Below are 12,239 nucleotides of genomic sequence, written 5' to 3' on the forward strand. Positions count from 1 at the left end.
TCATCTAAGACTTTATAGCTGTGTATATATATATATATATTTTTTTTTATTTTTTTTTTCTTCATCCAGGAAACTGTCTAAAGCCGAGCAATATGTGCAATATTTTCAGTCGTTACACGCAGCTACACAGCTCAAACTGTACGACAAAACTGGAGGGTTCACAGCTCACGATGCACTTTGAGACACTTAGGTGAAGTGCACCATAGATATTATATTTATTACTTATATCTTCATGAATTAGAACAACATGAATTAGAAGCTGATCTTTATTTTATGGCCACTCTCAAATGAAATAAAAAACATAATCTACTCATTTCAATATGGCAGAACCAAAACCGGTTTGCCTATCTTATCATTTTTTGAGCATACTTTGTAAATCATCATAGATCATCTGCAACACAACCAATGATTGCACGTGGAAAGAAATTTTTTTTGCACGTGCAGTTTAGCGCTCCTTAGTTGCAGTCATTGGAGATCAAGCCCTTAGCCAAGTTATATGAATAATCCAGCTCCCATTGCTACACTCAAGCAAGAAAATGTTGTGAGAAGATAAGAAAAACAAAGCAAACCAACCTTTGTCAACTTAAGTTAAAATCTTAAAATAAGGAAAATGGATGAAAATGTTTTTAATGAAGAAAATGAATTTCCTCACGTTAAGACATGCAAATCAAGTTTTTTTTTGGGCTTAACCAGCAGTCCTAAATATGCATAGGGGTTTGTTTTGGAAAATGAGAAAATTTCTTAGAGAAAGCCAGTTCCACGACATAGCCTCAGTGATTTTAAAATACCTTTACACTGTATTCAGCACGTAGTCTGCGTGCAGCCATCAAAGACGTCATTCAGCAGCTTTGTTTAAAAGGGAAAAAGGTTTAGACTCTAGATGTGGTTTAGATAAGTAGATGAACAATATAATTAAGAAAGAACTTTATAAAGTAAATGAAGTTTATTTATAAAGCTCCTTTCAAAGACAAAATGTTGCAAATACTGTACGAAGAAATCGTAATACCATAAAAACCACACAAGAGAGAATAAAATCAAGATACATAGAAAACACAATGGAATCCCGAAAAAATATAAGAATAGAAAATATAAGATTTAAGAAATAAAATGTAATCACGACAAAAATGCCTGTTGGAAAAGAATGGTTTTTAATTCATTTTCAAAAATCTTCACAGAATCAGCAAAACAAAGTTTTCTTCCACACTCAATAAAGACAAGAAATGCCAGCTGCATGCTTTGCAGCAACTTAATGACAAATATAAAGATCAAACAACAAAAATGAATGAAATGAGAAAACATTGGACTATATTTCCTAAATTGAATATTGATTCAATCAAAACAGCACAAGTTTAGTATCAATAGCCTTTAAATTGATAAGCTGTTTCAAAACTAGTATGTCTATTCTAGTAATGCATAAAGAAATCATCAAAAATCAAAAATGTCTGTCGGAACTGAATGGTTTTTAATTCATTTTCAAAAATCTTCGCAGAATCAGCAAAACAAAGTTTTCTTCCACACTCAATAAATATTCTAGTAATGCATAAAGAAATCATGAAAATAAACAAGTTTTTGGGGGCTTTTTTCTCTTTAGGCTCTGTATAATGCCTTGGTTATGCTCTATTTACAGCTGGGAAATTTGTATGTATGCCTCCACTACTTGTATCACATTGCAGAGCGCTTCCCTGTGCTCAGAGAGGTCCTCCCAGTTACGCTTGAAGATGTTTCTGTAAGCCTCCAGGGTCTGTCTTCGACTCTGCAGAGTCGCTATGACAGTTTCGTTGTTGGATGAGACTTTGTGTTTTCCCTCAAAGACTTCCTCCAATTTCTTGTTTCGATTCTGCAGAGCAATTAAGTAAGCTTGGCTCTGGAAAGAGGTGCAGAAAGATAGAGAGCAATTTCAGCTGGTTGGTGTTATATCTGTAACACATATACAGACAGATGAAACAATATGACATTATCTGAACCTCTTATTGTTAATGTAGGGGAAAGGTTGTTTAAAAATAGACAACTTAATACTCATGCCAGGAAATTCATTTGTGTTCACTTGACGTAGGAAAAATAATTCTTTAAAAGAAACGTTGTCATCACGCCTTCATTATGGCTATTGTGTAAGATGCAGTGATTCACTGATTGTGAAAGTCTTACAGCTGTCTGATGCATACCAACTGTTATTTCTAACTCAAAAAATAAACAGTTAAAGGGATTGATTTTCATGATGCCAAACATAGAACTCGGATAGAAGAGGTCCCGTGCAGATTTACCATCATCTTGTTGTCCTGGAGTTTCACCAAGTCGTCATCTAGTTTTGAGCTGGTGCAGGATAGTTCGCATAAGTGTTGCTTCTGCTGCTGAATCTTCTCACTCAGGATGGTTTTTCTGTTTTCCAGCTCCTTAATTACCAGTTCACAATCAGCAATCTCCTGAAGAGACACATCTAGAAAAATCAATGTTTGTCCAGTTTATATGAGGAGGTTGACTACCAAATTTCGTTTTACCTTGCGTGTTATTTTGATCTTTCTCTTAAGGCCCTGTATGGAACGACTCAGCTCTTCCTTTGTCCTCTCTTTGCGCGAACTTCGGAGCATGGTCTCCTTGCGCAGGTCAAGGTTTTCTCTTTTTGCCACAGCTAGCTCACTTTCCCTCATGAGCTGCTGTTGCTGTTTTTTCAGCTGGCTGATTCGTAACTGCACAAACATTAAACAGCATCCAAAGCAGAAATAAAAACTGATTGAAACTTTTTTTTTTACTGAATTATGTGAGAAATTCAATTCAGCAATCTTTGTAATAGAATGGGAAACATGTCTGGTTATGTCTGAAAAGGACGGAAAACTGATAAGTGGGTGTACATTTTATTTAAACCAACACTAATGAACTTTTCAACCTTTGTAAAATATTTTCATAACTTTTGTGATTACGTGTCGACAACTAGTTGCTATTCATCTTTCACTCAGCCACTGGAAACAGAAATGTAGTTCAGTACAACTGCAGGTGACCGGGAGATCAGGATTTTACAATGCTATGTATTGCTTCACATGGGAAATGGTGTCTTTCTTCAGGCACAACAATACAGCTTTTGTCCACTGGAGGGAGCCAAAATCGACCAAAATTGAAGGTAGTTTAGTACTGCTTTCATCAATGTTTTGTTGCTGAATGCAGATGATGGCCCAGATAATGTTATAAATCTACGAAAGCCGAAAGAAATTCATGTGAGGGAGTGGCAGCCTAGTAGTTAGGGCATAGAGCTTGGAATCCGAAGGTTCTGAGTTTGAGCCCCATTCGCACAGCCTGTCGCTATGGTTCTCAAAGCAAAACACTTAGCCCCGATTGCTCCCTGGGCGTCCCACAGTGGCAGCCCACTGCTCCACAAGGGGATGGGTTAAATGCAGAGGTAAATTTCTCCAATGTGAAATCAATAAAGTTCAATTACTTAATATAGAGGGGCATTATTAGATTCACAACACAAAGATTGTGCTAAAACATTTATACCACTGCTTATGCTGCACCTTTAGAGTGCCCATAGCAAGTTTAGCTAGAAACAAAAATACTTATTATTTGTTCTTTTATCCATATATTTAAAGGTGGTCCTTAATGCAGGGATCCAAGTTTAAATCTTAGGTGCATCGGGAAGATAGGCAGTAGCTCTGTCATCTTAGCCTTTACCCTGACCAGAGATACCTCCAAGCTGTTACCTGCTTGAGCACGCTGCCTCTGAGTGCATGTCAAGCCTGGCTCTCAAGTTTTTCATTGCAAAGAGAAGCTTTGCATTTGTGGTCGAGAAAGAGCCAATGATGTATGAACTACATTCTGCTCCATCTTTAACCTACTAGCGAAAGGCTAATAGGGTCTAGCCTGTTTGAAATAAATTGCTTGTTACTCAGAGAGCGGATGCAGCTGTTAAAGCTCTGTGCCTCACTGGTTACTACATGGCTGAAGAAAAGTGCAAATTGAAGGCAATTTTACACTACCAAAATAATTTATACCGAATGAGCCCCAGAAAGGACAAAAGGACAAAAAGAAAAAAAAAAAAACGCCCTTGACTGTGATAAAAAGTCTGGCAGTTACTCAATGGCGAGACAATGCAACTCCTTCATGGCGCCCACACCTCTAAGGTCCAACCGGCGCTACTTTGTTTACCTCCATACGACGAATCGCAGCCTTCATCTTTTCGGATTCCTGGCATATCTCTGTGTCCAAAACCGACTGAGTCTCCTTCAAAATTTGAGTCTTCTTCTTCCAAAGCTCGATCTGTAGACTGCAGGTCACACAAGCCTTAAATCAAAACTGTTTTCTGATATTATGTTATGAACTTTAGCAACACATCAGAAATCCTTTCCTATACATATTTAATTTCACTATATGAAAGGATATGATTATGGGATTAAAATCTGACTGACTCAGCCACCAACACATTCCGGGCAAGGTTCTCTTTTTCCTCCTGCGTCCACTCGATTTTCATTTGAACACCGACAGATTCCTCTTCAGCTTCCTGACAAAAATTGGGCTTAAGTTAGTTTTATTTCAAAGTTAAAAAAAAAGAAAAGAAAAGAAAAAGGGAATAAATAACTATCAAACACAGCCATGCCATGCCTTGAGTTTGTCGATAAAATCTGTCTCCATCAGTGTGCTCTCAAGCTTCAGAGCCTCACTCAGTTGTTGGTTCTTTTCCATCAGCTTGTAGAGCATCTTCAGGTCTCTCCTAAGCAGCTGTGAGTTCTTGTCCAGCTCTGCCTGCTCTCGCTCCTTTTCTTTAATCTGGCCTGGAGGTGGTGAAGTCAGAATCAACACTGTTTAGGTATGCTGATGGTTATGAATGCTAAAAGTAAATAGTTTAACAATTAGATGTGTTATAATCCAAACTCTCTCCCCTTATACACTAAAACCTTACTGTATCACAGCTGGCTCCTATCTGTCAAAACTGTTTTGCCTTGTGTGAGATTGCATGGATTTCCTACCCCTTTGTCGGATCTCCTCCTGTTGTAATACAGTGTTCTCCTGCTGAAGTTTGCGAATCTTCTTGCTGTTGGCCTCTAACTCTCTGGTTAGTCCCACAAGTGTTCCCTGCTGCAGCATCCAGAGGTGTTGGTCTTTCTTAGTCTGAGCATCCAGCTCCTGAATGTCAGCTAACGTTTCCTTGATCTTGATTTCCAGAGGACTTAGATCATCATGCTGAAATGAATCAGACAGGCAACTTGATGTTTTTAGTCTGGTTTACAAAAACAATCTTCCAGAAATGTTGTGATGTAGAAAATAATAACGCAAAGGTGAGTTCATCTTTAAACATACAGTAGAGATTGATTAGGCTACTTAATTATATTTACTGTATGCATCAGAATTTTATAAGATAAGTAAAACTAATCGGCTAAAATCTATCATACCTGAAGAGTATGATGTATTATTTTATTATATAGCCAACTCTAAGCATATTCTGTAAAAAGAAATTAGATTGGTATTCAATATACATGTGTATATATACACATGTATGTGTACTATAGTTCAAATCCTAGGAATCCATTTATTTCTATGCACTGCAGTACTTAATATAATTGTTTGATTCCTTTTCTTTAATGATGCTGTGAAGTCCACACCGTTTAAGAACCAATAAAAACAGGAGTAGCTCTCCATTTGTCAGGCATAAATTCAACTCTTTTGTAGGTAAGTCCGAGCTAAATATTTTTACAGTAGAATCAATATCTTAACTGATACTATGTAAGGTAAAAGTTTTACATTTCTTGATCTACATAAAATATTTTTGATGATGCAATTTTTTTTTTTTTTAACCACAGGAATACATAATATGTTCCAAGAAAAATTATTTTACTATTATTACAGTAATTATTTGGACATAGACCCAGATGAAAAGGTGTGGTAAGCTGGGCAGAGTGCTGTGAAAAAAGGAGGGGAGAAGATAATTTGGCTGGATGCATAAAGACATGAACTCATCTCTAGGTAAGTTGAACCACATGACCAATTTATTTTTAAGAAGTCATATCTTCTTAAAATGGTCATCCTAATGGAGCAAAGCTATATTAAAGAGTGACATCTTTAAAATGTTTGTTTCACAATTTATCCAGTTATTCGAGATGCTTTTTATTGTTCCATCACTTCAAAGGTCATCATGAGGTGTTTGCTAACTGTACCTAGGCTTTAACTAAGACATTATAAAAAATTAAAAAAAAGACTAGGATTTAGCTTTATGGCACCGAATGTTCTAGGTGTGTTTAATGTTAAACAAAAGATGGATATGTGGATAAAAAAAAACAAAAAAACATGCCTAGTATTACTGTTAAGTATGGAGGAGGCCTTTGATCCTGTGTGCCTGCTATCTGGTGATTCCAAATAACAAATGTGATGGACTCTTTAAAATAAATTAAATGGTCCATTATTAAAACTTGGTTATGGCTACATTATTACACAGAGGATTCACACACCAGCTTTCTTCTATGAGTATGATCAAGGAAATTCTTTATGAAACCAGAGGGGTGAGATGAAGAAAAATGAGCTTAGGAAAAGATTTAGGACAATCTAAAACAACTAATAAATAACAGAGATCCTGCTCACAGAAACTTTGTGAAATTTTAAAGGAGAAAACTAAGTGTTGTAGTCATAAGGAAGAATAAAGGCACATGCAAAACACTTGTGCCATTTTTGGATTTTGTTGAGCATAACAATTCTAGTCCACATTGGATTCATGAGTTTATACGAAAGGTGTACATTCTATTAAGTATGGAATTTGACTTTATAAATATATATACGTCTTATGTTAGATGTTAAATGAGTACAAATAAATGTAAATAATGCAATATACAGTTGCTTACCCCAGTGGATTCCACAATATGAGAAATCCTTTTTTCGAGAACAATGATTTCTGTCTCTTTCTGCTTGATTTGCAGAACCGTTGAAGAGAAGGAGTTCTCTTCTAATGTCATTAACTTGTTAAACCTCTTAATCTCCTCATCAAGCTTCTCTACAGTAAGGGTCAGGATGTTGTTTGTCTGATCCAAGTTTTGGTACTCCAGTTTCATTTTCAAAATGTCTCTTTCCAGGTGCAGCAGCTGATTCATCTATGGGAAATATGGTAGGGAAGATAAATTACATACATTCTCAAAATAACAATAATAAACAAAAAACCTTAGAAAAACAATGAAAATGCACAAAAAAAATCAACTTAGTTATCTTAATCTGAAATATTATATATTCTCCTACATTCATGATTTCAACCTTTTACCTTCTCCTTCTTTTGAGTTGCCATCTTGCTTATGAGCTGTTTTGAATATGTGGCAGCCTTGCTGTGTGTGAGCTGCTGCTGCATGTGATCCATGATGTTCTCTTCCAGCTCCAGACATGTTGCACTCAGTTTCTCTACCTGCTTCCTCTGATTGCTTAATTTTGTTTGATTCGTACTCATTTCCTTAGGAAAAGAGAGAAGTAAAATCAGAATGCTTAAAGCACGAATCGAAGCAGTTAGAGAGGAAAAAGCTAGTCTAACAAAACATTCTTGGAATAATAGAAAAGAAAGGAGTTCCGTACTTTTGTGAGTGTGGTCAGGGTAAGCTTCGTCTCAGAAAGGGAGTGTTGACAGGCGCTGTACTGGGCCTGCAGCTCCATTTGGGCCATCTGTTTGTTACTGATCAGTTTTTTCCAAGTCTCACAATCCATTTCATATGAATTCAGCTGAACAGTTAGTGATTCATTTTTCTCCTGCTCTGCTTTGTTGGATTTTTTATAGCCTTCAATATCTCTGCCCAGGAGAACTGCCTTAGCCTCAACCTCACTAGAGAAAAAAGGAGGAAAGCAATTTTTTTTTAATTATTCATTTTAAATCTTAAAGATATATACTGTAAATCCAAGGCTACTCATTTTGAATCTCCTAGCTCGTCAAGTCTTTAAAACAGATGTCCGTCTGATGTAAATAAAATGACACATGTCCAACTTTCATCTTTTCTCCTTCTTACCGTAAATCTTCCTGCATCGTGTTTACGAGCTCACTGTGTTTCTTAATATCTATTATGATGCCGTTCCACTGCTGCAGCAGCTTTTTATGCATCATTAGCAGCGACTCCAGATGCATCTCAGCCTAAACAAAGAGAGCCATGAATGCACAGGTTTCAAGTCTGACCCCATGTCAGAGTACGCATATATAAAGATAACAATATTGACTAAAAAGTCTAAATCTAATAGATCTAATAGTCTAAATTGACTATATAGCTTACCTTATAATCACTGTCATTGATGCCAAATAACTCCTAAAATTCCTTGTAAGTTCAAACCTACTTTGCAATAAATTTGATTCTGATATCTATGATGGTCAAACTGGTCAAAATATTTTTTCCATGTCCAATATTTTGTTTACAACCATTATGACACTTATAATTACACTATTTCATTGAAAATGATCTACTGATCTGTTATTTTACCATTACTTTAATTTATTTCAGGTTGGAAAACAACAACCAAATACAAGCTCAATCTTTGCAAGTAAAAAAACTATGAAAACATGACATGATTTCTGTTATTTTCCTGTTATTTGATTAAAAAAATACCATGTAACAAATCATCATAAATCTGGATGTACAAAAACATACCTGTAAACACTCATAAACTGATTATTCCTTTAAAAATATATAGGATTGAGCTGGTTATTAGTAGGTGGCTTTAATTCATGTGATGTAGTGATCCTTAAAGCTACATCAGAGTTGTCATATGTAGGGTGTGAGTTGGCTTGTTAAAGTTTATCATTAAAAAAACATCTGACATGATCTTAGAACTGTGGCATCAAGGCAGCTGGCCGTCAGTGATAAAAGTCTCTACTTTATGTATTTACAATCTGCCTTTCTAGACTCTTAAGGATTGAATATATTGCAGTGGCAGGCTTGATTTGGCCCCTTGGCCTTGAATTTCACATGTGTTCTGGCTGGACAGCAGCCAAGTGTGGAGGACATCAAAACTCTAGATTTTATTGTCTTGTCCCAGAGCAACACTGAGAACCTAGTCCATACTTTTGTTACCTAACAGTTGGACCACTCTAATTCTAATGAAGAACAACTGCTTTCGAATTTTAAGAAAAAAACTTAAACAATTCCTTTTTGGCAAAGCTCATAGTTAGAGGGACAAAGGTCACCCCTAGCTATTTCCAGGTATGATTTATACTTAAATCACGCATGATCTTCAATTATAGCAATTTATGATTTTAGTTTTGCTTTCTATAAATAATAGAAGTTAAACTACGGGACCCTGAGGGAATACGCCAGATAAAATGGTTGGATGGCTAGCCTTATAATTGTCTGTTGTTGCTTAACACCCAGTCTCTTCCTTAGATGAAATCATTTAATAAGGCGGTGCTGCCACCAGCTGTATGTCTTGAGTCATTTCGATTTCTAGTTTTTTTTTTAAATCAAAGTAGCTTACTTTTTGGTACATCAGATAAACAGTTACCTCAGATAGTGCTTTAGTTGTTTCCTGTGTCTCCTGTACTTGAGCAATTCCCTGGAGCTCATATTCAGCTACAAGCAGTGTCCGGTTCTCCAAGTCCTTTGTCAGATGTTCTACATACAAGTCCTGATGACATGGGGACATTTTGAAAAATCATCAGATGCACAGTTCAGGATGTTTTGAAAACCAGGAAAGACGTGTCAGTATAAAGTAATAGAGTATGGACCTGCTTTTTTTTCTCTTCTTCTGCTTGTGTCTTCTCAGTATCCACTTTGTGTTTGGCATTGTTTATGATTTTGACATTGGAATACAGTCCCTCACTGACTGCTTGGGCAAAAACGACCTGCTGCGATGTCTTCTCTAACTCTGCCTGCAGCCTTGAGACTGTGGTAAAACAAAGAAAGTTATTGTGATGTGTAATATTTGAAGTTTAGGTCTTTTAAGGAATTTTGTATACCCACTGAACAGATTGAAAGCCTGCTTCTCATATATGCCTTTTTAACACGCAGTTTTAAAGTTTCAAGCATTTCCTTTGCACTATAATCAACATTTATTAATTATGTGACCTCTTGGAGTAGTTGTTGATATGCTCCTGGTGTGAGCTTGGTAGCCGACCACTCACAGGGAGTATCACAGCTGTTCTGTTTTCTCTTTGGGCCCTAGTTATTTTTATTTTTCTAAGTTTAGAAACTTCTTTCCAAGAATAATTTCAGGCATTAGTTATCTTTCTTTTCTTGAAATGTGTTTGATACTCAAAACATGCATGACATAAATAAAAAAACATAAATAAACAAAGATACTCATTAAAAGCATTGCATTAAAAACACATTAATTTGCCAATAAGTTTGAGTTAGAACAATAACAAGAAAAAGATCTAGATCTCATTTAAAAAGTCATGTGTGACCTGAGCTGTGCTTAGTTTACCTGACTAGCATATTAGGGTAAACTCCTTAACCCAAATTAGTAAATCCTTTTTGTACACATTACATTGATTATTAACATTAAGTGATTTGAGATTATGCAGCTCATTTTGTCAATTAGAATAAAAGAAAAGAAAAAAAAAACAGTAGACTTGAGAGATAATCTAAGTGCATCCTACCCTTAGTTTTGGCCTGACTGCTCTGACTGCTAAGGTTGGAATATTTGCTCTTTGCGGTTTCCAGCCGATCTTGTGCCTGCTGCCATTGGGCTTGAGCCAGTGCCTTGGCTTGATGAATGTCGCTCAGCTTGTGTTCAGCTCTTGCCTGCTGTGTATGCAACTGAGATATCTCGATTCTCGTGCTCGTCAACAGCCTGTCATCATCCTTTCCAATTATCAACTGGAGTCACAGGAATGGGGGCACATTAAAAGAATAAAAAATTAAATAATGAATCTACACATTTGTCACTTAACTGAAGCCACATTAGTGAACTGTATTGTTATGTTTACAAACAGGCCAAAAAAGAACCACATTTTCTGCTGAGAAGGTTTAGTAATGCTTTCTGGTAATTATGGTGCTCTAGACTGAAAAGCAGCTGACCTCTTTTTTCAATTCCAGCTGGGTTTTCTCCAATTTTTTCTGGAGGTAAAGGCGTAGAGCATCATTAAATCTCTTGTTAAGGGGCTGCAAACAGAAGACACAAAATAGGAGAAAGATATCAACAGGATCCTAGAGAACCCCATCGGAAACCATCCAAACTTTCACCAAATGTTCGTATCATCATATGAATCTATACATCACAAACAGACATGTTGAAGGTCCAGGATGACGGCTTCCTTGTCCGTGTCTTTTTCATCTTGTGGTGTTTCTTGATCAGCTTCATCTTCTGATGCATCAAGGCTCAATTGGTGAGGTGCCAGAGCTACAGACGGCATAATAAGCAAAACTCATGAATACAAATATTGCTTTGATATGGACTTGTAAATAAAGAAGTGGAGGCATTTTTAAATATGTTTTAGTCGATTTTCTTTTCTTTGTTCTTTAAGCCAATTTTAGAAGTAATATATTTGGTTGTTTTTCTTTTTACTTTGTAGTTATTTTCCACCTGCAGTAGTAGCATTTTCTACCTAATATCCTCTATACATCCAAACAGTTCTTTTCAATCAAAGGAGAGTTATTGGTTATATACAGGTACACAGCTAATGGCCTTAAGATCCTTTAATACTGTAAACCAGTGCTATAAAATGTTCCTATTGTTTAGAGTGACAAAATATATACAAGAGTTTCATTACATTTTCACGTGGACAAGTTTAAAGTTTATTCTCATATAAAACATTGCCATCCTATATGTTGTCTGAAAAACTCAAGAAGATTTTCTCCAAACACAAAATCCCAGTACATTTCAAACCGAACAAGACCCTTAGACAGAGGCTAGTGCATCCTAAGGATGAAACCCCCAGACCAAATATGAACAGAGGTATGTATGCAGTTCAGTGCAGTGAAGAATGCCCTGATCTTTATATTGGAGAAAGCAAACAACCACTCCACAAACGCATGGCCCAACACAGAGGAGCGACTGCAGTACATCTACTCCTTATGGACAAAGGACATTCTTTTGTGGACCAGAATGTTCACATTTCAGACAAAGAAAATAGATGGTTTGATGTTAAGAAAGAAAAAACAACCTTAAACAGAGGTGGTGAACTCAGGTTTCAGCTCTAAAAAATCTACAATGCAGCATTTGAGTTATTCCCTTCCCGCTATCATCGCAGCCCCTACCCCTGTACCGGAGATTGGAGGCCCTTGTCTATTCAGCCAGGTCAACAATTCACGTGACAACCAACCTTTCAGACACTTAGACGAGTATGGGTCATTGCAGGCTAACAAAAG

At 36.5% G+C, this 12,239-nt stretch overlaps 1 protein-coding gene across 1 annotated transcript in view; it reads right to left on the reverse strand.

Moving 5' to 3' along the window:
• Window positions 1-1,145: 1,145 nt before the first annotated feature.
• ccdc40 (coiled-coil domain containing 40) overlaps window positions 1,146-12,239 on the reverse strand; it is a 15,274-nt gene continuing 4,180 nt past the window's right edge. Inside the window, exons 3-18 of the mRNA XM_015375819.1 lie at window positions 11,159-11,271; window positions 10,950-11,033; window positions 10,529-10,748; window positions 9,656-9,813; window positions 9,433-9,555; window positions 7,953-8,074; window positions 7,528-7,771; window positions 7,226-7,408; window positions 6,816-7,061; window positions 4,953-5,166; window positions 4,588-4,757; window positions 4,395-4,486; window positions 4,135-4,252; window positions 2,496-2,684; window positions 2,262-2,420; window positions 1,146-1,864 (exon numbers count right to left, since the gene is read on the reverse strand). Of these exons, the coding sequence (XP_015231305.1) occupies window positions 1,622-1,864; window positions 2,262-2,420; window positions 2,496-2,684; window positions 4,135-4,252; window positions 4,395-4,486; window positions 4,588-4,757; window positions 4,953-5,166; window positions 6,816-7,061; window positions 7,226-7,408; window positions 7,528-7,771; window positions 7,953-8,074; window positions 9,433-9,555; window positions 9,656-9,813; window positions 10,529-10,748; window positions 10,950-11,033; window positions 11,159-11,271 (2,678 nt within the window). The 3' untranslated portion in view covers window positions 1,146-1,621. The remainder of the gene's footprint in view (window positions 1,865-2,261; window positions 2,421-2,495; window positions 2,685-4,134; window positions 4,253-4,394; window positions 4,487-4,587; window positions 4,758-4,952; window positions 5,167-6,815; window positions 7,062-7,225; window positions 7,409-7,527; window positions 7,772-7,952; window positions 8,075-9,432; window positions 9,556-9,655; window positions 9,814-10,528; window positions 10,749-10,949; window positions 11,034-11,158; window positions 11,272-12,239) is intronic.

The sequence above is a fragment of the Cyprinodon variegatus genome, unplaced genomic scaffold (genome assembly GCF_000732505.1).
Source record: "Cyprinodon variegatus isolate N-32 unplaced genomic scaffold, C_variegatus-1.0 Scaffold126, whole genome shotgun sequence".
Lineage (NCBI taxonomy): Eukaryota > Metazoa > Chordata > Actinopteri > Cyprinodontiformes > Cyprinodontidae > Cyprinodon > Cyprinodon variegatus.